At 29.3% G+C, this 26,662-nt stretch overlaps 1 protein-coding gene across 4 annotated transcripts in view; it reads left to right on the top strand.

Annotated features, from left to right (window-relative positions):
- The window catches only part of LOC112687089 (gamma-aminobutyric acid type B receptor subunit 2), a 466,487-nt gene that overhangs the window by 232,697 nt on the left and 207,128 nt on the right, over nucleotides 1-26,662 (top strand). For all 4 annotated transcript variants that reach the window (XM_025559630.1, XM_025559633.1, XM_025559632.1 and 1 more), the window contains one exon: nucleotides 2,597-2,864. In XM_025559630.1, coding sequence (XP_025415415.1) covers nucleotides 2,597-2,864 — 268 coding nt within the window. The remainder of the gene's footprint in view (nucleotides 1-2,596; nucleotides 2,865-26,662) is intronic.

Genomic DNA, 26,662 nt, shown 5'->3' with positions numbered 1-26,662 from the left:
TTCTGTGAATAATACAGTGCATCCATACAGCATAAGAGGCTTTTTTTTTTTTTTTTTTTTTAACGAGTATCTGTAAACTATTATAACAACCTGATATAGAGCGAGCTCCATTAGTGCATATACCAAAACATCTATCCCAGACAATTGTTTTCAATCATGAAAGAATTTCATTATTTAAATAAATCTGCTGCTTTTGTTATACCAACAATAGTTTTACAAAAAAGTAAATCTTCATGAAACACGTAATTTACTACGAACCTTACATAACAAATAAGATGGGCATCATTATGACTGTCAGTTGCTTCATCCAGTTGAATGGCGAAAACATTTCCTTTCAGTTTTTCAATTAACTGGTCATTGATATCTTCAGTCATATCTTGTATTCAACGACTAATAGTGCTATCCGATAATGGCACATTTAAACTGTTTAGCAGTAGCATCCCCAATCATAATAGACACCATAACAGCTGATAAAATAAGATTTTCTGCGATACTATTAGGTTTTTTACTCTTTACTATTCGCTAAGCTACTTTATACGAAGAAAGTAATGCTTTAGAAGGAATTGTAGCTGGTTTTGTAAAATTATGATTTTGTTGAGCCATTGCTATTAACTTTGATGCGAAATAATTACGTGGTTTGTTCACCAAATTTTCATGATTTGTCTTCAAATCGTGATTTAATAAAATTATAAAAAAATTAATTATAAAAGCATAATTACTTTCAAATAAATGACACACTGGGGATGTTCTACGTTTTCAATAACAGTGCTAGTAAAGCCGAAATTCAAATAACTATTGTCATATTTTCTGAATTTTTGTTTCTTCTTTTCAATATTTGACCCTTTTGAACAACCACGTTTTCTATTAGAATTCAAAAACATAGTTGTAACTACTATTATTACAGAAAAAAAAAACAAATAACACAGAACAAAATTCTATCGTAATAAATATCGTTCGATGTATGTAGCCGTAGCGCATTTAATACACTGAATACAAAGCTGTGTGAATGTTACAATTGATAAATTAGGGGCAAATCATTAAATCTTTGTAAATATTAATCAATGTACTCCATTACTTAATATCGCAAATACTTAAATAGACCTAAATCACGATTATCGTTGGCCGATTCGTCTCACATACACGCACGCACAACATGTATTGGTGTGTGGACTAAACGGCTTCAAAAAAGATAACATAAACTATAATTAATATTATATTAAAATTGTATTTTTAATTTTTGCTACGAACGCCACTCCCTTGATAATAACCAACGATATCCCTAGCCGCGACGCACTGGTTGAAAACTACTAGGCTATCCAACACAATAATAATTTTTGAATTCGAACCAGTAGTTCCTGACATAAGCACGTTCAACCAAACAAACTCTTCAGCTTTTTCATATAATATAATACAGCCGAGTCGCGATAATACGAAGTTGAAGGGGGATAAAAATTCACTTCGAGATATGTTTTAATCGAGATATCTAACTAATTTATAGGGGAAGAATTTTCTAGAGGAATAAAACATAATTCGAGTTGTCAAATTGTTTGAGTTGTTTGAGGTTCGAGTTATTGCGACCCGACTGTGTATAATATAATATAAAATATAATATATAATATGTATAGTACCTAATTTTTATATTTCCCATTCGAAAATAGAGTTATAACAATTGCTGTTTGTGGTTATTTTCAACTTTACCGATATATTAATTATAAACATTATAAAATAATTAATAAACTTTCCAATATCATAAAAGTATCGTATATTATATCATGTATTTTGCTTTAACAGACATATATAAATTAATATTCAACCCATTAATATTATAGAATGTATACTAATAAATTTATCGGGTATTTAGTAACCTATGAATACAATTCACATGATATGATTAATACATTTATGGAGTTAGGTTTCCGCGATTTATTGTGTGTTCCAAATCAAAATTAAAGTACCATGATAAATTAAACAACGTAGGTATTTTTCGAAATGGTATGAGTTGAGTTTGGAAAAAAATATTTGGGTTTGTCTACAAGGGATTGATTTTATTTTCCATTTAAAAAGTACACCAGCGCTAAATAAAACCAATACTATTATAATTATTATTACATCATTTTAAGGATTAGGCAACTAAAATTATTAAAAAAATACCCACAAAATTGGTTATCACTAGTTTATTTTCTTTAAAAACTCGCGTAAAAGATTTTCTTAATCAAAACATAAAACTAAATTATTATAATGTTGTATGTTAAATGTGGAGAGATAGTTAATTACACCAGTATTCAATTTTATGAGTATTCATAGGTGATCACAATGCATGTATAAAAATGTATTTATTCTTAATTATTTTATTCTTAGTATTTAAGCAACTACTTTTTTAATTCGATTTTAACTAAATATCTTTTTAAAAAGAAAACTAGGTTCAAATAAAACTAAAAGGAATTTTTTATTTTATAGAAGATGAATTCACTTTTGTAATAAAAAAAAGTAATGAAAATGTTTATGTCAGTTACTTCTGCGTATCGGTTCAATTGACCTTGATTTTGTTCGTTTAATATTTATACGTTTTTTATTTTCCTCCCGATTATTGTTGCAGGACTAATAGAATGAGACCGTGGCCACTGCTGCTCCTTCTGGCGTGGTGCGCTTCCGGCACCCTTGGGCAACGGCCTACGCCGAACAAGCGACACGACGTTTACATAGCCGGGTTCTTCCCGTTCGGCGGTCGCGTGTCCGGCAGCATACCTGAGGGTCGGGTCGGCCGAGGGGTCATGCCCGCCGTCAAATTGGCTGTGGACCATATCAATGAGAATCCCACGCTGCTGCGCAACTACCGGCTTCACGTATGGTGGAACGATACCCAAGTGAGTGGAGTACATTAGCATACTGGTGACGGATGATTCTTGAAGGTCAATTGGTCTTTCGAATCGATTTTAACCGGAACGAAAAGAAATATCCAAAAAAAAAGATCGATTCACTTAACTAACCTAACCTTACCTGTACTTAAAATAATGAAATAGCGTCCAAGTAAATTGTTTAAAATTTTATCAATTTTCATTTCTAATTAAAAAAATTGGGTTGGCTTAAAGGACGATGGGAGGAATCGTTACATAGCTGTCTTAATATTTATTTCCAACGAACATAAAATAAACGTTCGTAAGAGTAATATTAAAATAAATCAAAAAATTTTCACGTTGCCGGTTTCATATGAGTCCCACACAAAATCTTTTTTTTATCCTGGGACCTACTTGGGGTGATGTCACATAGCAAATCTGGAGATATTTTCGTTTTTAACGGTCCGAGCGAGCGAATGACCCCGCTCGGTTTCGAAGTGCACGCATGTTATTTTAGATAAATGTATACGTAATTTATGTGTACATATATATATATATATATATATATATATATATATATATATAAATGTGTGCGGTATTGAACGGTTTAATTTGGCGAAAATGTGTGGGATTAAGATATAATAGTGTGCGGTTATGAACGACGCTCTTATTATCGTAGGCCATGCATCATTTTGTTTTTCCTAAAATACTGTGGTGACGTAAACAACGCACCGCGAATCGTCCAAGTTGTTTACAATATTGTCAGTGGATAAGGGGAAATCCCATGTTCTAGAATATACGATGATTATCTCGTTAAGGTAATTTCGAGAATGTTCTAGACAATCGACGCCGATATATATATACCGGCTGGTCAGACGTCAGGCCGTGAGTACAATCCGCGACACACCGTGAATTACACTTCGCGATGTATTCGGCAATTCCTCCGCAATTGTAACGCGTATCGATATTTGTACATACATATTTATATAATATAGTGTCTATTTTAATTAAATTTGTGAGTGATTTTTATTACTTAAATCCCCCAATACCTTTGTTATTCGTTTTATACTCGCACCGTTTAACACTTAATTTATAGTTGGAACTCTGTGTTCTGATGGACGTAGAATAATCTTTTTAAACAGTAATAACAATACCGAACGTGGACCATCCCTGGTATTAACAAAATACAAAATAATATTGGTGTTATTAATAAAAGAGATCCAATTTATGAAAATAATTATCTTAAATCAGTTAACACAATTACATTATACTATAGTATGTTAGGGATGGGAAGTTTCGTTCAGTTAATTGAACTAGTTCGTTCGTTTATCGTTCACTTAATTGAACTAGTTCACTGAACGATACACGGCTTATGTAATGTATATCTCGTAGTTCTGTTTAATTGGGAATGGGAAATTGGGAACTTGAAGTTTCGTTCAGTTGGATATAGTAGTTCGTTCGTTCATCGTTCACTAAACGATACACGGATTGACTGAATTAGAGATGTGTCGTTCGCGAACGAACGGGTCGTCGTTCGTCCGATTTTATTATTCTTATCGTTCGTTCGTCCATCATTCGTTCATCAACCAATCGTTCATTGAACTAGGTCGTTCACGAACGACACATCCCTACATATAGTATATGTAAAAAATAATAAATTAAGTTTTAATAAGCTTGAGGATAATATGAACTAAAATATTAACTTAAGAGGACGTGATACCAAAAGTGAAACGTATACAACGGCTAAGAGAATGCGCTGTTAAGTGTTTTCGCGATCCGCAAGCGCGCGGCGTTTAAGTCACGCCCACTACTCGCAACCGGTGTCACAGGCGATTATTACCCCCTATATTATTACCCCCCTCACAATTTTTTACCGGGGGGTATTAATCGCCTGAGGTAATAATCACCTGTTGCTGTTGTAGATTATTACCTCAGGCGATTATTACCTCCCCGGTATAAATGTTAGGGGGGTAAAAATCGCCTGTTACAAAAATGTCAAAATGTCTAAAAACAGTAAAAACATGTCTCAGAACAGCTCACATTTAATTTACAATGAACGTAAAGAAACTAAACTTTACCTAAATAAAGATGACAATATTATCAGTGTTTGTATGTTGGATATAATAAATAAGTCAACTCGGTCAGTTTGTATGATGCAAAAAATATTGCAAAAAACTAACTTCTTACACAGGTAATAAAAATGAATGTATTATAGCTATCGAAAAAAACCAACGTAAAAACACGAATAATATTGTCATACTTATGTTTGTAAAATTTGATAATTGTACGACTACTGTAACCCAAATGAGAGCTAATCTACTGGAACATGTATTTTAACGGAAAATACGTGAGTGTTATGCGCTATTAATCCTCTTATACAATTATGAAATATAAATCATTCGCTCGCGTGCAGCGTTAGAGATATGACGTATATCATATTATCTACTTAGTATATCAATATAATTAGTATTTTGTCTAAATACACTGTGTTTCAGGGACGCCCACAGAAATGTAGCTCAGGGGGGGGGCAAAAAAATTGTAAGTACCTAAATACTTATAGGAAGATTTACTGCTACATATTTCATCTACTCATATTTTGTATGACTATCATTAATAATTTTTTAAAAATCAAAACTCATTTAAGTTTATATAAAATTACATTATTAGTTATTAGTTTTAATATTTATAAGAAAAAATATAATAAAGTTTAAACAAAAAACAACTTTATTTGATTGAATTCGCATCATATTTTATTATTTTATTCAAAAATTAATGACAATCTCCTTTTGTTTGAAGCAAATAAATTAATTGAATCATCATTTGTTGATTAAAAAAAATGTTAGATACTTGTTAGATACAAGGATTGTCGAATAGTCACTGAATACCCAAGATCAGCTTTATGTAAAATAACTTTCAATTTTGTAAGGGACGCGAAAATCTCAGGGGGGACAATGGCCCCCACTGGCCCCCCATCCGGGCGTCCCTGCTGTGTTTAATATCATTCGATGTGATGAGTGAAGATTTACTGCTCAATCTGGCTTCATATTAGTCTGTCATATAGCCTCCGTTCTGAAAAAAACTGGTAATATTAATTATGTTATTATATTATATAAGTATATAATAACAGTTTCTCCGTGCATCACCAGTTAATTACCTTATCCCAACGAACTCCCCGGCCTAGTCGGTGGAAGTTCGTATCTTATCTCAACACCATAATAAGTAGTCCCGCAAATAAATACACCGCTAACGCACGCGATATCAATACAAAAATTACTAAAGCTACATTATCATCAACCTCTAGTCCAAATCGCATACCCAATGATTCAAGTTCAATAAACGAAGTCTTTTCCGGTAACAACGATTCAAACACCGAATTTCAAACGATCAAATCCAAATCGAAATCTTTCCCCGACTTCCCTCGAATTCTCAAAATCACACCTATTTTAATAAAACAAGTAAAAATCAACATATATCTGAAAATGTCTCTTCTGACAACATTGCTGGTAACCATTTATCTTCCTTTCTATTGGAATTTAAACAATTAATAAATCCCTTAATTCAACTACTCACAACAATAATAAATAAACTAATTCTCAAAAATATCAAATAATGAAGCAAACTTAAGCTCTTTTAAAATCATCCTATGGAATACTAACGGCCTCAGTAAAAAAGGAATCCGAGCTACTAAATTTTCTTATAGAAAATCAGATTGATATAGCACTAATTTCCAAAACGCGCTATACTCTAAATTCAAAATATTTCTTCCCTGGCTATTGTATTTATAAAACTAACTACCCAGATGGCACTTCACACGCAGGTACCGCTATTCTTATTTCATCTATAATTCATCACCATCCTCTTCCCCATCTTCAAAGTCCTACTATTAAAGCAACAAATATTTCAATTACATTAACGTACATTCCAACAACTATATCGGCAGTATATTGCCCTTCTAGTCCAGGTATATCTCAAGTCCAATTAAACCTATTTTTATCCTCTGTAGGATATACATATATTGCTAGGGATCAATGCAAAGCACCTTTTCTGGGGTAGTCGCGTCGAAAATCCCAGAGGTTGTTTAATTTACAACACAATACATAGATTCGGATGTAAAGTTATTTCTCCAACCGACCCCACCTACTGGCCTACTCATCAAAATAGATAACCCGACACAATAGATTTCTTTCTTTTAACAATCCTCGATCACATACTCCACATTATACAGAATGTGTGTGACCTCTCTTCTGACCACAGTCCGGTTCTACTAAAAAATTATGGAAAAACCTACATACTCTCTCATCGCCCTTCATTATCTTCTGGTCCTATAAACTGGGAAAAATTTTCTATTTAACTCGAAAATGCCACAAATATTAAAATCCCCCTCAAAACTCACAATGAAATAGAAGTCGCAGCACAATATATAGTTAGCATGATACAAACAGCTGTGTAAAATTTTAACTATACTCAAAATCCACAAAACCTACACAAACTAAATCCTCATATTTTACCATTAAATGGAAATAGACTAATCGCAAAGAAACGCATAGCCCACTCCCGTTGGCAAAGAATAAGACTTCCTTTTGATAAGCACACGTTTAATAACCTAGTAAATACCATTAAAAAAACTAATACTAAAACACAAAATGAGCATTTTGAATTAAAATACAAATTCTTAAATATAAAAGATGTTTCATTATGGAAAATTACCAAAAACCTCCTAAAATGAAAAGAACTTTCATGTCCAATTAAAAAACCAGACGGTTCACTCACACTATCTGAAGTTGACAAAGTCAATTTATTTGGCAGACACTTTTTTAACATATTTAACCCCATCCCATCACTTCTCCTGATACTAATTTTTTAAACAAAATAAATAACTTTCTTGATGCCCCATTACCAATGTCTCTCCCCATAAATCATATTTCACCTAACAAAATCGCTAATGCGATCCAAAGACTCAAACTTAAAAATCACCGGGATATGACTTAATCACAAATAAAATCCTCAAAAATATTCCCAAAAAAATAATTATTCTAAACATAAACAAATATATAAACAACTCCATGCTGAGACTTTCCTATTTTCCTGTAATATGAAAGTTTTCTATAATTATACTCATACATAAACCCAGTAAACCCACCAACGCTACTTCTTCGTACAGACCCATAAGTCTACTTCCCGTACTCGGCAAGTTATTCGAAAAACTCGTTCTGAAAAGAATTAGATCAATAATAAATTCATAAAATGTCATCCCTAATATCCAGTTCGGCTTCCAGGTCAGTCACTCCACAATACAGCAAATTCATAGGATAGTAGACAAAAATGCCTCTTCGTTTGAGAACAAAAAATACTGTCCTGAAGTTTTCCTTGATGTTGCGCAGGCGTTCGCCCGTATTTGGCACAATGGTTTGCTTATCAAGCTAAAACTTTTTCTTCCTGCCCCTTACCACCTACTAATCCGCTCATACCTCGAAAACCGTTCTTTTTCTGTTCGCCAAGGAAATTACATTTCTTCTATTTTTCAAATCCAAGCTGGAGTACCCCAAGGTTATGATCTGTTTCCTGATCTCTTCAATATCTTCACGTCCGATATTCCCCAAACCGACAATACCATTTTAACTACTTACGCCGACACAGCAATACTATCATCAAATTCCAATCCCATTGAAGCTTCTTTCGCTCCCCAACTCCACTTAAACCAAATCGAAAACTGGTCACTCAAATGGAAAATAAAAATAAATGCCATACACGTCCCTTTTACCCTTAACAAAAAAAACTCACCAGCTCTTATATTTCAAGGAGCTCCTATTCCATCGCAGTAACATGTAAAATATCTTGGTATAGTTTTAGATAAAAGACTTACCTGGTGCCCCAATCTTAAAGCAAAACGAAAATTATTAAAATCTAGACTACACCTATTGCGTCCATTACTCAAATCTAATATTCCACTAAAAAATAAACTATAATATATAAATCTATGATACGTCCCGTTTGGGCATATGGTTCTCAAATCTGGGGTTGCGCCAAGCCAACCCAAATGAAAGGTATCCAATCATTCCAATTGTCTACGCCAAATAACTTCTGCTCCTTGGTTCGTCAGCAACCATTTTCTTCATAAAGATCTAAATATTGAGACAATTGAAAATCTAATCATAGCATACTACAAAAAATTCCACTACAGATTATTCCTCAATTCCAACCAACTCATTTCAAACCAGTACTATTTTACGCTTCCGAACGACTCTACACGTCGTCTCAAAAGACGCTAGTTTTGTGATCTCCTGATCTAGGCACTTAACCTAAATATACTAACAAAATGGTCCTATCACTGGATGGCTTCTTTTATCACGTGATCATGTTTGTTTTATGTTGTCTTACTAATTTGCTTACTGTGCAAAAGACGCACAGATTGTAAATATTATATTTTCTTATTAAAAAAAAAATAAATAAATAAATAGAAATATATATATATATATATGTATAAATAATTTCAACTTTAATCAAAATGATTTGGGAGAAGATTTTCAATTATTTTTCACTATTGAAACTATTTAATTGAATTATTTTGATTTTTTATTATAAGTTATATATGTACCTAAAATTAATAATAAATTTAAAAATATATAAATCATCGAGCCATTAAAATGATACTTTATAGCTGTGTTTTTATATCAATAATTCATTAAGTGTACATTTTCAAGCCGTCAACATGCAAGAACAAATTATATTTATTTATTATCATCGCATGCTGTATCTAAAATTGCATTTAGTGTTTACTTGTCGGTATCTGGCGGGTTTATATTATAGAGTAGGCGTGGTGGAAAAGGAAAACTTTTAGCGTAACGGTGAATAGTAAATACGGCACATATTTCCGTGGAACTCAGGTGCACCTATTCGAAGATAAACTGGTCGTTAAAATGCAGCTCGGGGTCACGTTAAGTCCAATATTATAAGCGCAGGGGCGTTTTTTCAGCTTTATACTCTTTCGGTGAAGGATTATGCGCACCTATATTTAGCATCTCGGTGGAAAACAAGTGACCTAAAAATCATCTCATATTTATCCTTTATAAAATGTTGTTCCCTAAGCATTTATAATGTAAGGATACGCTTTTTTTGTAATAATTACGTCATTTTTAATTTAACCGCAAGTACAGTCGTTATTTTATAATATATATATATACAGGGTGATTTTTTTATCGTGAACCATTTAATATCTCGAGAAGTATTAGGAATTTTAAAATAATTTTTTTATAAACTTTCTATGTTTTACTATTTTACACTGTGTTATAATTTTAATAATTTTAACTTCCTCCCTTATTTGATAAAACACTATCAACTTTTGATTTTTAAATGGCAATACCTATTTTCTATAATGAAAATTTATAAACATACTGAAAAAAATAATTTTAACGTTTAAAGAATTTAATTTCAGTAATCCGTTTGCGAATTATTACCGTTTAAATATTCGTTCAATTTACTGCTACTGTGCAATTTATCAAACCCAACGGAAAAAACTAGAAACCAAAACGGAATGATATCTCAATTTAACAATACCCATAACGGTCATAATCGATAATAATTCTTAAGTACCTAATAAGATAGATAAACAATAATGTTGGAAAAAAAAATGTCCAATCAAAACTCCCACCAGAACACCATGTGTCAGTGAGTGACTAGCCTGCAGCAGCGCTGTATCAACTATAAAGTATAAAAATATCATAACATATTACAATTTACCATCATGGTTACATAATATATCACTGATTACTGATTCATGGTATACGGTCCTATTACTTATAATTCAACTGAGAATCGACACAATATGAAAACCCAATAATACTATAAATTTAGCAAATAGATATAATTATATTTTTTGTGTGAAATATGTCATATCATTGATTATGGATAGTACTATCAATAATCAATGGTCATATTTATCACTCAATCAATTCTGTGTTATGGTGATATAATAAATATACAGAGATATCAAAAATTGTCAGTTTGGAAAAACCAATACTTTATAGTTTATACATATTATGCTTGTTTTATATTCAATAAGATATGTTGTATAATTTGTTAATTTATTTAAGCCTTTATTAGTTGTTGATCATGCAAATACATTCATTCAGACGGACTCAGAGTTTTACATTTGAGTGTGCCCTGTCCTTTTTTAGTTATTTTTTAAAAATGTAAAGGAGAGGCTATAAACACGTACGTGTAGACCGTGTTATGATTTAAAATCTAAAACTAAAGGCTTCGTTAATGATGTAAAATAACGATTGAAAAAAATATACGTAATTATTATTTCAGACTTATCCTGAGCACTTACAGTATCAAGGGCGTATTAGAGTTGAGGCTAGGGGGGGGGAACTAATATCTTCAATACAAACTTAAAAATAATTTACAGTTCATTACAGTGGCATACCCAGGGGGGGATTCGGGTCTGGATCCCCATTGAAATTTCTACATACTCATTGGTAAATAGTAAATAGCAAATAGTGTATAGTATATTTCAATTTCTCATTATCTTCAAATTTTATAGATTATATAATATACCTATAATGTATAAACCATGTTTAATTTATACTGCTTTTTTAATATTATTTTTTTTGTAATGTATTTTTTCATAACATTTTACTACCAAATAAAAGTTGATATCAAATTATAGTACCTACCTATTATAGTAAACCTTTGTGAAGAATATGTGTGAAGTGTGTATAACAATTGTGACTATTACTATAGTTATTAACAGTAATTAGTTGGTATTGAATTAAACTATAATTATAATTGGAAAACAGATAAATAAAAATTTTAAACCCTCCCTAAAAAATTCCTGGGTACGCCTCTGGTTCATTACCTATAGCTCATGTTCCTGTTGTTCATACGAGTGAATAAATAAAAATACTAGTACTAAATCGAATTAAATATTTATTTAATAAATGTAGTGCAGTGAGTTTGTATTATACAGTGGTATAAAACTGTATTATACATATGGTATAATATTATTTTATATAGACAGTATAAAAGAAAAAACGAAAGCGTTATTTTTAGTAACTCAACTATTAATTTTTTAGTTGTACTTATGGATCTCCAATAAAGTACAGTATTATTATAAACATCAAAAATATACAATATTATTGTAATCGTGTTAATTTAGAATTCAGGTGTTAAAAATGACTAAAATAAATTTATTGTACTATTATAATATTCAAATATTGTAAATATATAGGTGCAATGAGATAGTATATAACTATAAAAGTAGTAAGTAGGTCTCTTTATTTCTATTTGAAAAATATGTATTTCTATGTATAAAATACATACGTATGTTACCTATACCATAGTTGCAAATCAATAGCATGACTAAATATTAATTTGGTTAATAATTTTTGTATTATGTGTTTTTTTTAATTTTTTTCTAACTTTTTAGCCATTTTTTTCAATTATTTCATTTTAAAATAATTTATATTTCATAATTAACAATGAGCTTTGTTGAATTCCTTATAATTTAAGGTACTGCAAGGTTCTATACGGTATAATACTGGTATAATACGGTATTATACAAAAAATAAATAAAATACCGTATTTTAACATCTCTAAGTAAATGTATTTAAAACCTACTGCACATAAAATAAGTATTAATAATAAAAACACAAATAGTTCTTATATTAAAATTGTAACTTCAGTCTGAATCCTGTATGAAAAAAAACAACAAATTATCATAGTAGTAATAGTACCTATTAATTATTTTTTAAAAACTTTAAAAAACAATTAAAATAGGTAACTTAATTTAACAAGTATCTAAGTAGAAAACAAAAGGTTGGTAAGTAGTCAAATAACAAATTTCAAATTTCTTTTTTTCATTTTGGCATATTGTCAGTTATTATGATTATTATTTGGGTTAGGAACTTCTAGCTCTATAAAATATACAAATATGCATGCATTTGTTCACAATAAAATGAATAAATACCTATGCACAACAAAAAGTACCAAATGTTAAAAATGTTAAAAAAAAAAATTAGACGAGTAAAATTATTAAGGACTTATATAGCTCTAATAAATACAAAAATATACAATATGCATAAATGCACCAAAAAATGACTAACTAGTAAATATGTGGTAAAATAAGCGTTACTTTACATTATCTCATAAATACCTCGGTTATGGTTGTAAATGTCTATAACCGTAACAATATACGTGGAAGATAATACCACTATTCGTTCCACAACCAAAAATGTTAAGATGTAAGAAGATAAACAAAAATGATACCTATGACCTAATTGACAAATTATATTATTGAATTTATTATCATACTATAGTGATAGACTAGTAATTTATATTCTTAATTAATTATACATTACATATTTTAAATAAATCTATGCATTATATTCAAAAAAAATACGAGACCTGGGGGAACGAATGCCCACTTCGCCATCCTTATCAAATCGCCCTTCTGCAGTATTACAAAAAACTAAAATTTAATTAATGTGTATGTACATATATTCTTAACATTAGTTATCCAATTTTCTTATACATATTATTCATATTAGGGTGTGCCAAGGCACACCCCGTAGAGCCGCCCATGAATACATATTTATTTATTTAATATAATATATATTTTTATATTAGATTGATGAGTTATAATTAGTAAATTACAAAATATTTTTTTTTAAAACAATATGTTGTATTTTAATTACTATAGTAAATGATTATATTAAACAAATAACATTTTTTCATTTTAAAACAAAGTAAACCAACAATTCCTATGTATTTAGAAAAATAATTCATAAATAAGCAGATATAAATGTATATGACATAGTATATACTTGGATTCGGGGTATAGAGCTAAGACCAAAGTAGTTAATGATCTATTCACATATTTCATTTTTTTTTTTTCAATTATACATTTTTACAATGTCCCTCTCATTTAAAGTTTTCTTTTCATTAAAAATAAATAATTAAAAATCAATCTATGTATACTAAAAAAAAAAATAATAGAATAGAAGTTATTTTAATTGCACAAATTAAGTGACATGACAAATAACTTATATCAGACTGGTATTACAATGTTTTGTGCATCGAGGAAGTGAGTCCTTTTTTTCTAATGCAGGGTTGTATACATTGTGCCTACACGTCTTTCCATTTATAATTAAAAGGTATTCTGGGATACATTTTTTGTATAATGCATGATTTTCATTTTATATTAAAACTATCTTGTGCGTGAATAGACCAAATAAAGGACATTAATTCAATTCTAAATTATCAAAGGCAATAAACACATTAGTTATCAATAATTTTACTAGAACATGAACAAATTTCTGTAGTGCAAATTTTTGCAGGATTTGGGTAAGGTCATACCTAATAAAAAAATATTAACACTTAACATGTCCACTATCCTAGATAAATTAATAAAAATTGAATGAAAATTCAACATACTTTACAGTATAGGGTACTAGGGTACAACATATTTTTAGGGCTATGGATGTTTTAAAAAATTATTCATTTTTACACTTATTTTTGAAATTATGTTAATTTTTAATGAATATTTTACGATATAAGAATCTTTTAATATTCCATGAAAATGACTCTCATATTAAAAAAAAAAATGTTATTTGCCAATTTAGATTAATAAAAACTTCATAGCCCTACTTATGGTATGTACCAATAACTTAACCTAATTATTTAAACATACAATTAAGATTAACTATTAATGTGATTATCAACAATTTTTACAAATGTAGAAGTAGTTAGTTGGTCTTGATGCCGTGCTGTTTTTTTTTTTTTAATCAAAATGCAACTAAAAAAAAAAACATTAAATTATTTATAGAATTGATATATTCTATATAAAAAAAAATGTATACATACTTATTAAGTTATCAGGTGAGATGTACTATGCTGAGACTAACCAATATAACAATTTGTATTTGTTCTTTCAATCTTGTTATAGATATTTGAATTAAAAATTAGTACTACTAAATGCAATTGAAATTTGAAAGAAAACAAAATTAATTTCCTAAAAAATAAACAAAAATTATGATGAACATCAAATTATTTATTTTATAAAAAAATTCAAACTTACATAATAGATTGTTTAGTTTGTTTAAAAGATACTGGTAGAAAGCAATGTGAATATGCATTAATTGCTGGTCAAATTGAGCTGTCTAATCATATAGTTCACTGTATTTTTTGACTAATTACACCAATAATACAAATTGCCACTGAACTAGAATTAAAATATTTGAACCCTGGTAATTATTTGCTAATAATATTATACATAAATCATTTAATAAAAAAAAATTTATTAATTATTAATTTATTAATTAAATGATTTAATTTATTAAATTTATTAATTTTAGATTGAACTGACCAATAAATTATATAAAAAAAGTTGTCGGCAAAATATGAAATCTAATTGCCATACACATAATAATACATATTGCTGATTGGATAAAAGTATATTTTTAATTAAATTCAAATTTTTTAAAATAACACTATCAAAAAATATAATATGCATTGAAATAATTGGTATAAACCTGAAATGTATATTTTAAATAATATACATAATTTAGTATTTACTTAAAATATATTCTGTGGTTAAACATTCAAAGAATAATAATTAGTTAATAATTTTATATTCGATGTTGGATAATGAAAAACTAACATTAACGATTAACCAATAACCACATGTTTTCGGAAACAGTTAACTGGCATTTATTGTCGTTTATCTACTAAGATAATACTTGATAATACCGTATACCATGAATCAGTAATCAGTGATATATTATGTAACCATGATGGTAAATTCTAATATGTTATTTTTATACTTTATAGTTGATACAGCGCTGCTGCAGGCTAATCACTCACTGACACATGGTGTTCTGGTGGGAGTTTTGATTGGACATTTTTTTTTCCAACATTATTGTTTATCTATCTTATTAGGTACTTAAGAGTTGTTATCGATTATGACCGTTATGGGTATTGTTAAATTGAGATATCATTCCGTTTTGGTTTCTGGTTTTTACCGTTGGGTTTGATAAATTGCACAGTAGCAGTAAATTGAACGAATATTTAAACGGTAATAATTCGCAAACCGATTACTGAAATTAAATTTTGTAAACGTTAAAATTATTTTTTTCAGTATGTTTATAAATTTTCATTATAGAAAATAGGTATTGCCATTTGAAAATCAAAAGTTGATTGTGTTTTATCAAATTAGGGAGGAAGTTAAAATTATTAAAATTGTAACACAGTGTAAAATAGTAAAACATAGAAAGTTTAAAAAAAAATTATTTTAAAATTCCTAATACTTCCCGAGATATTAACTGGTTCACGATAAAAAAAATCACCCTGTATATATATATATATATATATATATATATATATAGTATTAATTGAAACGAATGCATTGTAATTTTATAACAGATCAAACGTAAAAGGATAAATCTGTATTGTGTTCATTAAATATAACATGACTGAACATATTTAGGTTTCTCGATATAACCTTAAAACTCCGGAGAACATATTTTTGTCGTATCGGTCTCAGTTGAGAATGTTTTACTGTGAAAATGTATATTTTGTAAGATGGTATTTTGATAGGACGAAACCCGCTATTATGTACTTGGTATGTAAATTATTTCAGTGTAATCATTTACATTACATTTCGATGCCTCAGTTCAAGACTACAATAATTAAAATTATGAAATTACTAGTTTTAGAATGAAATAAACGACCTCTAGAGGTGAATAATACAACTAAAAGTTATTGCATTATAGAATCGAAATTGTTGTAATTTTGCAAATATCATGTAGATAAATCAATTCTGAATATTTTTGAGTTATTGTTGTCTTGGACTGAAGCATCAATATCTCAATAAAAGTTTTTTTGAGTTATTGCAGTCTTGAATTAAGGCGACGATTTGGTGTCGCAGAAAGTGCGTCTAAAGTTTATTTGATTTGCGCGGATTCCTGTTTTCGGCGGAAGTAATAGTGCCTATTATTTTGTAGAGTGCTCGAGACATGTTCTCTTTATTTCTCACCAACCTGGTAGAAAAATTATTATCTTTATTATTACTATAAATTTGAACAAGATAATTATTTTTATTTTCCAAACGTGCTCAGATCTCTCTGTTTATATAATTATGGTAGGTATAAGGGAGATATTTTTAAAGTCGAAATAAATCAATTTTCCAGAAAATCTCCTCCTAAAAATCTGTAAATAGCAACACTTTTTGAAAAATAAATATCAAAAATTTCAAGTCCGTATTCGAGTTCTACGAATTGCATTCATACTAGGAATTCAATAGTTTTTACTGACTCAACATTTTTTTTTGTAAATAAAAGAATGCAAACATTGTCTGATAAAACCAATTACACATTTAGTCATTCAAGCACCATCTATTTATTTTTGGTAAACAATTGAACACCATAAAATACTATAAAATTATTTTAAAAAATCAATGTATAATTTTATAAATGTGTGTCTTAAACGTTCTTAACTAAAAACTATCTTGCTTTAGACAAAAAAAAAAAAATTATGAAAAATCACAGTTCCAATAAACACACAAAATTATTTTAAACAATCGTCGATAGATAATATTACTACTTTTCTAGTACCAAAACTTTTGATAATTTCTGGTACGCTTTAAAAAAATGTTATTTCGCCATTTGAGTACCGTTTACAAAAAATTCATTTAGGCACGAAAGAATTTAAAAAGTTCTACAAAACGATTTGTTTTTGAGCAAGATGAGATACTGTTATTCTTTACCTTAATGTGACATTAAAAACAAATGTTGTCTGAAGTTAATAGTTTAAGGGATTTATATTACAACTTTCTTTTAGATTTGTTGAAATTTAACAGCTGTAACCCGTGTTGTATGTCGCAAAAATATACTGAGTGTTATTTATTATCGAAAATATTATATTGATATTTAAATCTTGACTCACGGGTATATATATATATCATGTTTTTAAAAATAGTTTTAAAAATATGTTTCAAAGAATGACCTCACTTGTAAAAACAAAAATAAAAAAAATGATTGTATCTTCTTAGTAAAAATGTTAGTGCATTATAAATGAGTACTTTATAAACAGATCCATTTTTGAGTTTTGAAAATTGCAATAGGTAAAAAGTGCATAGTATAGTAAAATATCGACATAACGGAATTTTGGTAAGACGAAAATTTCGTCAATACGGAAAATTTATTTGGTCCTATTCATATACTTGACTCGTATAAATTCATCCCGATAAGACGGAAACCTCACTAAGCCGGAAACGAACATGTTTCTGTATTTAAATTAGCTGAAAACTCTCTCTGAAACAGAAATCTAACAAGAAAATTCAAACTTAGAATAACCAAATTTTACTTTTGTATTATCAATAACCATGCCCTGACACTTGAAATTCAAGATCTTTGTTGCTATTCATAACAATTTCTCCACCTTTATGATTAAAATAAGACACAGCTAACTCATGATATCCTTGATTAAGAATCAAGGTAAAAAGGCCCAGAAGCTAAAATTGATAAAAATTACAAAGAACCAGAAATTCCGATAGAAGACTGTTATCTGTATAACTCATGTAACTACGAACATTTTCCCCAACAGTGTCTAACACTGAGCTTTTGGATTTGATTTAAAAAGCCACTGTGTGTGTAGAACGTGACGCCTTTTGAACTAAGAAGCAAAAATGAATGACTAATTTTTTCCAAAAAATATAAATTTTATCATGTGTACTGGCTAAAAATAAATAATTTTTAGTTTTGAATATTCATTTACATACTATGACTGGCTAAAAATAAATAATACTTAATATAATTGGTTTTTTTAGATCCCGTATAGATGATAACTGCGTTCCACGGAAAAATTGTACAATCATAAGTAAATCTGTCTTATCAAGGTTTTACTATATTTATTAATGCATAGGTACATGCTGTAAAATCAATGGTCTTTGAAGATCTCAAGTAATAAGTTACTAATAAAAATAAAATATAGTCTTAAAGGTACTATGGTTATTATTTATGACTCTGCCATGCATCTGAAAAGCGGTTCACCCAACCAACCATCATTGATGCTTGGGAAACACGTACTATTACTTTATAGCACACTTTTTATTACATTAAACATTTAATTTGAACTAATTTACTTACGAATTTGAATTGAAAATAACCATGAATGTTTTGAACTACGTGAGATTTGTGTAAATGGGGTGTAAGAAATTAAGAGGAATAACCGTATTTCCTGGATTAGTCTGGGTCAAAGATAATCACTATTTAAAAAGACACTGCAGTCTTAACTTCCGATTTGGTTAAATTTTTACAACTATTATTATTCGCGATATGTTGAAAGTTTTATTTATGCATTATTATTTAATATCAATTTATTTATTATTTTTAATTATCATTTAACTTATTTTAATGATTCGTGTTATATTTTAAATATGGTGCTGTATTATCTTTTCAATCAGTATATCTGTATAAATTTATGGACGATAAAAGATTGACACTTATTTTAGAAATTACTTGTTTATTACCAGAAGCTTTGTCAGAGACATTTATCTATTTAAACGTACACATTTTTCTAGTTTGAAACGTGATGGGACATATATTTTTAAATGAAAAATATCGAATAATATCATATCGATTTCTAAACCACCAGTGGCTCCCCGGTCCCATCACGACGATACGTGTACGCTAACACAGACGTATTGTCTTCAGCCGATGTTTGTTATGCGTATTGGACTTGTGTGTGATGTGTATTAAATTTGCATACAGTATAATTTACTACATTATGTTATATTACATATAACATATGATGTCCACCTCGCATCTATCTATTGTGGGATATCAATTTGCGATCGAAACTGCAACGTCATTCGGGTCCGTCAACCGACAATATTGTACATGCATTTATTTTTTTTATTGTACCGTTATGTACATCGTTAGTATTGTGTGTTGTATGTACTTGAAATTGTATTATACATATTATTCAAAGACGCTATCTCGAAACACCTTAGTTGCAAGTGTTGATTGGCGACACAAAGTTGTAATATGACGTGACTGGTCGAAATCGGGAAGGCAGCTGCGGCGGACTGTGCTGATATCGCGAGAATCAGTCCGTCCAACTCCTTTCCGTTTTCGAACGTCGCACAAACCGATTCAGCTGGCCCGGAACAGTAATATTGAGCTAGGTGTATAAAAATATTATAGTCACTAGTTTACACCGAAGCGAACGTTTGGAAATAGTAGTTTTCCGGTTTATAAGTGAAATTTTTCTATTTTATTTTTTTACCCAGTTAGTACTGTTAAATGTTTGTTTTTAGTATTATTGATTAGAAAACTTGATCGAGTGATTCAATTTTATATTCATACATTAATGGTATGATTTATTAACGGATATGAATGTTTTTTTTCCATGCACATATGATTTTATTATTTTTCATTTATTTTCAACCTAGTGTTAAAATTATGTGTCTATGAATACACTATAAATTATTTTTATTTTATTATTTACTAAATGTTTTCCTATATCTTGTTAAATGCATCCACGAGTGATACTATTATCTACATCTGACATAATATTGTAAAACATTACGGTTTCTTTCACGTCGTTAGTTTTCGTTACTCGAATGCCAATCTACGGAAATTGCTAATTTTTTATAACTCAAATCAATCGGCATAGTTATCTCCGTTTTAATACTATTATAACTAAACGAGCTAAACTTATTTTATCTTAAATATTAACTTTTAAATGGAACATTTTTGTTGATTAAACCTACTGGACGTAAGTTTTTTCATTAACTTTATCATTTTTGTTACGTGACGGTAGAAAGAAAAAGTTAACCACCAACGCAATAATTTAAAAAGTCCAAAAATTCTTTTCACGCCTAAGGGTTTTTTTTTATTTGAAAATTAAATTCCGATTCTAATGTACTCAGCCTGAACAGCATCCGCATATTTCGAACAAACAGAACATACCGTGTTCAATAGAATAATGAATGTCGAGTGCAATAATATGTTCTATGTTTAAACAATACCTTTTGAAAATCAATTCAAGTCACGTACCGAAATCAGTTGTTATAATAAAATAACCGTACTGCTGCATTTCTGACAATATCGAATTATTTTTATTCCAACTAACTCAGATATATTCAATTTTTCAACAGCTTGTAAACTATTTTATGTAATTTATTTTCTTTGATTTTGGTTCGATTTTTTATAAGTGTTTTGTTTTTAAATATATTTATATTACAACGTGAATTAGAAAAACGATGCGGCGATCTGGTTACAACTCATTTGCGCAAAAGTACACAAATCGATTACGCTTATATGAGTGCATTTTAGTTACTTAAGACGAAAATCCCTAAAAAAGAGTACTCGCACATACACTAACACACACAGATATTTTCCAGGTACCTCAGGTACCTGGAAATAGTCATGCATGGCTATAAATGTCTTTAATATACTATTAAGTTTTAATGAAGTATGGTTGTAATTATAATTATTAAATAATAATAAATAAATTACTTAAATTATTTTTGAAATCAAATTTGAATGATAGAATTTATTTCCAATATTTTTTTTAAGTTAAGCAATGGGTATTTGTAATTTTATATTCATTCCACAATGTATGAATACCGACAAAATATGTGGAATCCACATATTTCGTCAGTATTCTTCCTTATAAATAGTTTTCTTTTCTTTATTATTCTTTACATTGTTTATATTGATCGATAATTAATTTAAAAAGAAATATATATGTGTTATTTCGCGCAAACGAGGCAATCGTTTTAAGGTTAACGATTGTTTTCGTTGTACGCAAAAGAACCGTCAATTTTAAAATAAAAAAAATTTAATGGGCGCAAAAGAAATGCTGCCTAGTGGCACTGGATATTTCTGAATACGCTTTAAATTATAAATCAGTGTAATATTTATAGTAGTTTATTCATATACTGATCGTATTTTCATTTGAATCTCAAGTTAGATACTCATTTATTGTTGCAATGAAATAGATTATTATTCAGATTAAATACAATAAAGTTCCTACTATACCTATTATAATATAATTAACTGCAATAATTGCAATCGAATAATTAAAATTAATATTATATTCATATACTACATATTTCACTTTGTCCTATGTATATATATTGATTAAGTATGCTGTTTCTATTGGCAACTGCCGTGGTTTTCAACATGCTTTGTTTATTTATTTATTTAACAAAAACGTTTCTCTCTATTGTGCATAAAAAATTTGTTAGTATACATCGATTCGCTATTGCTTACACGGACGATATGCAATGATTCATAGCAATATCAGGTAGGTAGGAAAAATATAACTTTAATTATTATGTGAAATTATATCTTTTGTGACAGTATCATTTTCGTTTCTTTTTATTTGTTTATCGCAAACATTATTAGTGTTAATGATACGCTCAATAATATAATTCTATTATTCATTTTAGAATTTTAGAATTTTAAAAATGATTTTTACCAAACTACGTGGTAATCTATACATAAACAGTCTAGTTGTTCGATAGCGAAGAGAACTTCAACATTGTGTATCAGAAATTTTTCAATACATTTAATTTCCAATGTTCGATAACATTCTCGTTTGCGCGTTTTTAACGATTTTGCATTAACAATTAATAATATTTTCGTGGTTCAATTATGATACACAATAAATAATTCATTAGAATTGAATAAAAAATAAATTTCTTTCTGGGATAAGAATCTAGAAGTAAGAATCATATAATGATATTTGTTAAAGGATATTAATATAAAATCTTTTTATGGTAATTTAAAATCGATTTTAAACATTTTCATAGAAAACGTATTATTATTGAACCTTTTCAGATATTTACATCGTTTCAAAACCATTTTTACCAGAAAATCAAAAATCTGTATTACTTATGTAAATAGGACGCTACTGACGGTTACCGTTGGAAAATTATTTTGACTAATAATTTATTTTCTACTTTATATTTTTATTAATCACAATGTAAAAAAAAAGAAAAAATACATTACGGAACTGCGTTGCACTGATGAAAAACACGAAACAAATAAAATATTATATATTGATTAAAACCCCTTAAAAATATAAAAATAAATTTATAAACAATCCTTAATTATATTTGATTACTGTAATAGTGACTTGTGATTTTATGTAAGTATATTATTGTACGATTTAAAATAAATCTTATGTTTTTAAAATATTATTAAAGTATAAATTCGGTTTTAGACGGTTTTCTCACTTATTACAGTATAATGTTCATAATAAAATTTATAATTGGATCAAATTCAGTTTTCGCTCAGGGTTAATTTTACTGTATTTGCATATTATAGGATTCGTTCAAATATATTTTCATTTGTTACTGAATATTTACGGACTATAAATCAAAGTACGCGTATTTCAGTGCTGTAAAATTTTTATTGCGCTCTTTATTTTTATTTGATACATCTCTCGACTTTTATTTTTATTCTAGTACAAATTGAATACTTTATGGGTACAATATTATGTTTTCAGAAGTATATCATTACAACACATTATAAAGCCCGAGTCCTGAACGGAGTACGACTGACACATAAGCTACACTACTACCGGAAAATATACAGTTCGAATCATGAAAGTCAAACAACTCGAACCGTAGCGATATTGGATGGATTATTTCCTAGGAGGTCGAAACCTCGATTTTAAAAACTTTAAAATACGTAATGTTTTATACTTATGATCCTGAAATTACTCAGGTCCTTTGTCCCCATTTTTTAAATCGATCAATACCATAATCGACACAATCCGCAATTGAAATAATATAAATAATTATTAAAGGTCACCATTATCGTTTGGATAGGTTTTAAAATAATATGATGACCGTGTTTCAGTGCGCACTCAATAAACGTTTCGTCTGATTACCGTAGGAAATATTCACAAAATCAATTCATGTACATAATAAAACCCGTGTATAATATACATGCATAATTTATGGTACAATATGTCGTCGCCAACACCGCACAACAACGTAAATAAAACTCAAGTCACTTGGGAAATTATTCATTTCAATTTAAAACGGTTTAAGTTCCATACAAGAGTGCGTGCTGCATATGAAATATAATATGGGGAATATACATGAAAATATGTTGCTCTTACCGAACGTATATCGTAACGTGTTCAAATCGACTTCATTTCTTATTCATGTCATTTGAATGGGGGTGAAACGGTTGCACGGTGAAACAGTTACACGATTCAGAACACCCGATAGCACACCGCCTTTATTATGTATCATATAGGTTCGACATCTATCATTTAGTGCAATGCGGTATACTATCACCAGTTATATAGTCATCATTATCATCATCATCATCATCATCATTATCATCATCGTTTCTCCTTTATGTGAAACTTGAGTTTATTTATCGAAACGACCGACAAAAGTATAGTGATGGTAGTGTCAGACGAATTCGCCTAAACTACACATCTTTCGCTTTGATTACACGCTGTCAATCATTAAACAAATAAAGCATATCGTTGTTTTTGTAGTAAAAAATTATAGTTATACGAACTTTTAAAAAAAAATTAATTTTTTTAGAATTTAATTTTTCAATGCATATTATAAGCTTTTATCACAATATCTCGATGTAATATACATGACAAACTATTTATTTGGAAACGTGTCTGTGTTTTAAACAACATTATCATACGTAAATAGTGTGAAACTGTTCGTCGTTTACTTAGTAATTAATTAGAATTAATTAAAAAAAATGCATAATCGATACATTTTACGTATCATGAATGTTGAGAACATAATATTTCAATAAATCATCAAATATTTCTTTAAGTTTTTTACCATAGTACTTATCTTGGTTTTTCATAACTTCTGAAAGCAATTCTGAATAACATTAGACGTATTTTTTAGTATAAAGCAGTACAAGGAAATTATAAATATGTATGAATATGATGGCTATTTCTGTAATTCGACTGTCTCACTTATTATTAATAAAATTTTTAGATATTTAGAAAATAGTTAATTGATATTAATGCTTGAAGTTCAAACTATGAAAAGTAAACTCTGGAAACAAAAAATATCATAAATCATGAAATATATTATTTTAATCAAATGATTTGTTTAACTATCCTAAAAAGTGATTGAAAGTTTAACTGTTTGAGATTGAACTAAATAATAAAAAAAAAAAAAATTAGTATATTTGGCGTCGAATCGTTACATGAATTACTAGAAACAATTAATTGCGACTTATAACTAACACTTAAACGTCGACGGAAAGTTTTGTACTGTAACTTTGAACATCCATTTTCTTTGGAACTCTATCAAACTTTTATTAAATTGATCAAAAGAGTGATTTAAATCCTCCAGAAAATTGAGAAAAACTTTTTCAATTCTAACGATTTTATACCATATTTTACTTCCCCTCCTTATGTACAGTTTGTACAGCTATATTAAGCATATTTATGATAAATTTCAAACTCGCACATGTAAAAGCTTTCATCCGGTCTTTTCGAATTAATACAAAACACGTTTCCACGTATTTATGTGTGTATATGTGTATGGGCGTGAGTGAGAGTGTTATAAATGTACCACGTATGCTTGGGAATAGAAATTAGGTAACATCAAAATAATTTGTATAAAGTCTTGAGATTTCGGGGCACAGGTTGCCAGGTGAAAAGGTCATCTATTTAGGGTTCAGTCGTGACTAATGCTGATCTATTTGACGGGTAAATCGCATACCTTGGAGATTTCTATTATTTTTATTTTATCGTTTTGACCGCGCATCAAAACCACGTTAGCGGTTATGGTATAACCCAGACGATCGTTATCTCATTATAATATGTGAGAATACGCAACTCAACTCAATGGTCCACGGAATGTTTCCTAATGCATCGCATATTATTCGACGGTTTCTTGAAGAGTTAGAAAAAAAAAAAAACCCATTTTCCGTCTTCCACGTTTCGTCACGGTAATCGAATCACGCGATCAGTAACTATAGTATCGGTTATGATATGATAAGTAATTCTCCAGTAATAATCTGGTTAAAGTCCCACACGTCTTTGGCGAATTGTTATTAACTAGGAAAATGGAAAAGTCCGTAACAATATTGATTAGACGGCTGTTAATGTATAAAGTTACTGACGGCGGTAATTGTAAAAATACACATTTCCGTAAAAACGTAATACTCCGCTGTTCTGTAGTTTTTAACATTTTCATGTTTATACATAGTATTGAATACCAAACGTGTTCAAAAGTCCACTATTCGACGTTAAAAACAATGTAACATAAAAATACATGACATTTTCCCAAGTCCATATACGCGGCTTTTCTCGATGCCTACATTATACACATTTTTGTATACTTTTGTCAATTTTCCGATTTATTTTCAATAAACTTTTGTAGCATTCGCATGTTTCATGTTAGTCCTGTGGTGTTTTTGGTCCAAAAGAAATCCCCCCCTGACCACCCCTGATGCTCTTGATCGACTAAAGACTCAAATCCGATTGTACGCTCTACGCGTGACACGTACCGCGAGCGTCCATGCGCGAGATGAGTGCGCCGAGCATTCCTATCGGGCAAATTTGATGTTTTGTAGGTTATTGAACGTTACGCCACGGCAGTAGTCAAACGTATTTTTGTCTTAACGAATTTTTCATGGGCATGGTAACTGCACCGGCGTGCTTGTATTTCAACAATATCATTTCATGAAACCTAACCGTAACAACTGGTGTTAGGTACATACGATATATCGCGCACTGGGTAGTTAAAAAAAAAAAATTTAAAAAAATAATTTCAGCCAATTGCGTCGAGGTTCATTTTAAATTATGAATGTTTA

The sequence above is a fragment of the Sipha flava genome, unplaced genomic scaffold (genome assembly GCF_003268045.1).
Source record: "Sipha flava isolate LNK unplaced genomic scaffold, YSA_version1 330_pilon_pilon, whole genome shotgun sequence".
Lineage (NCBI taxonomy): Eukaryota > Metazoa > Arthropoda > Insecta > Hemiptera > Aphididae > Sipha > Sipha flava.
Note: the sequence above shows the minus strand (reverse complement) of the source record. Positions and strands in the feature narration are given on the sequence as shown.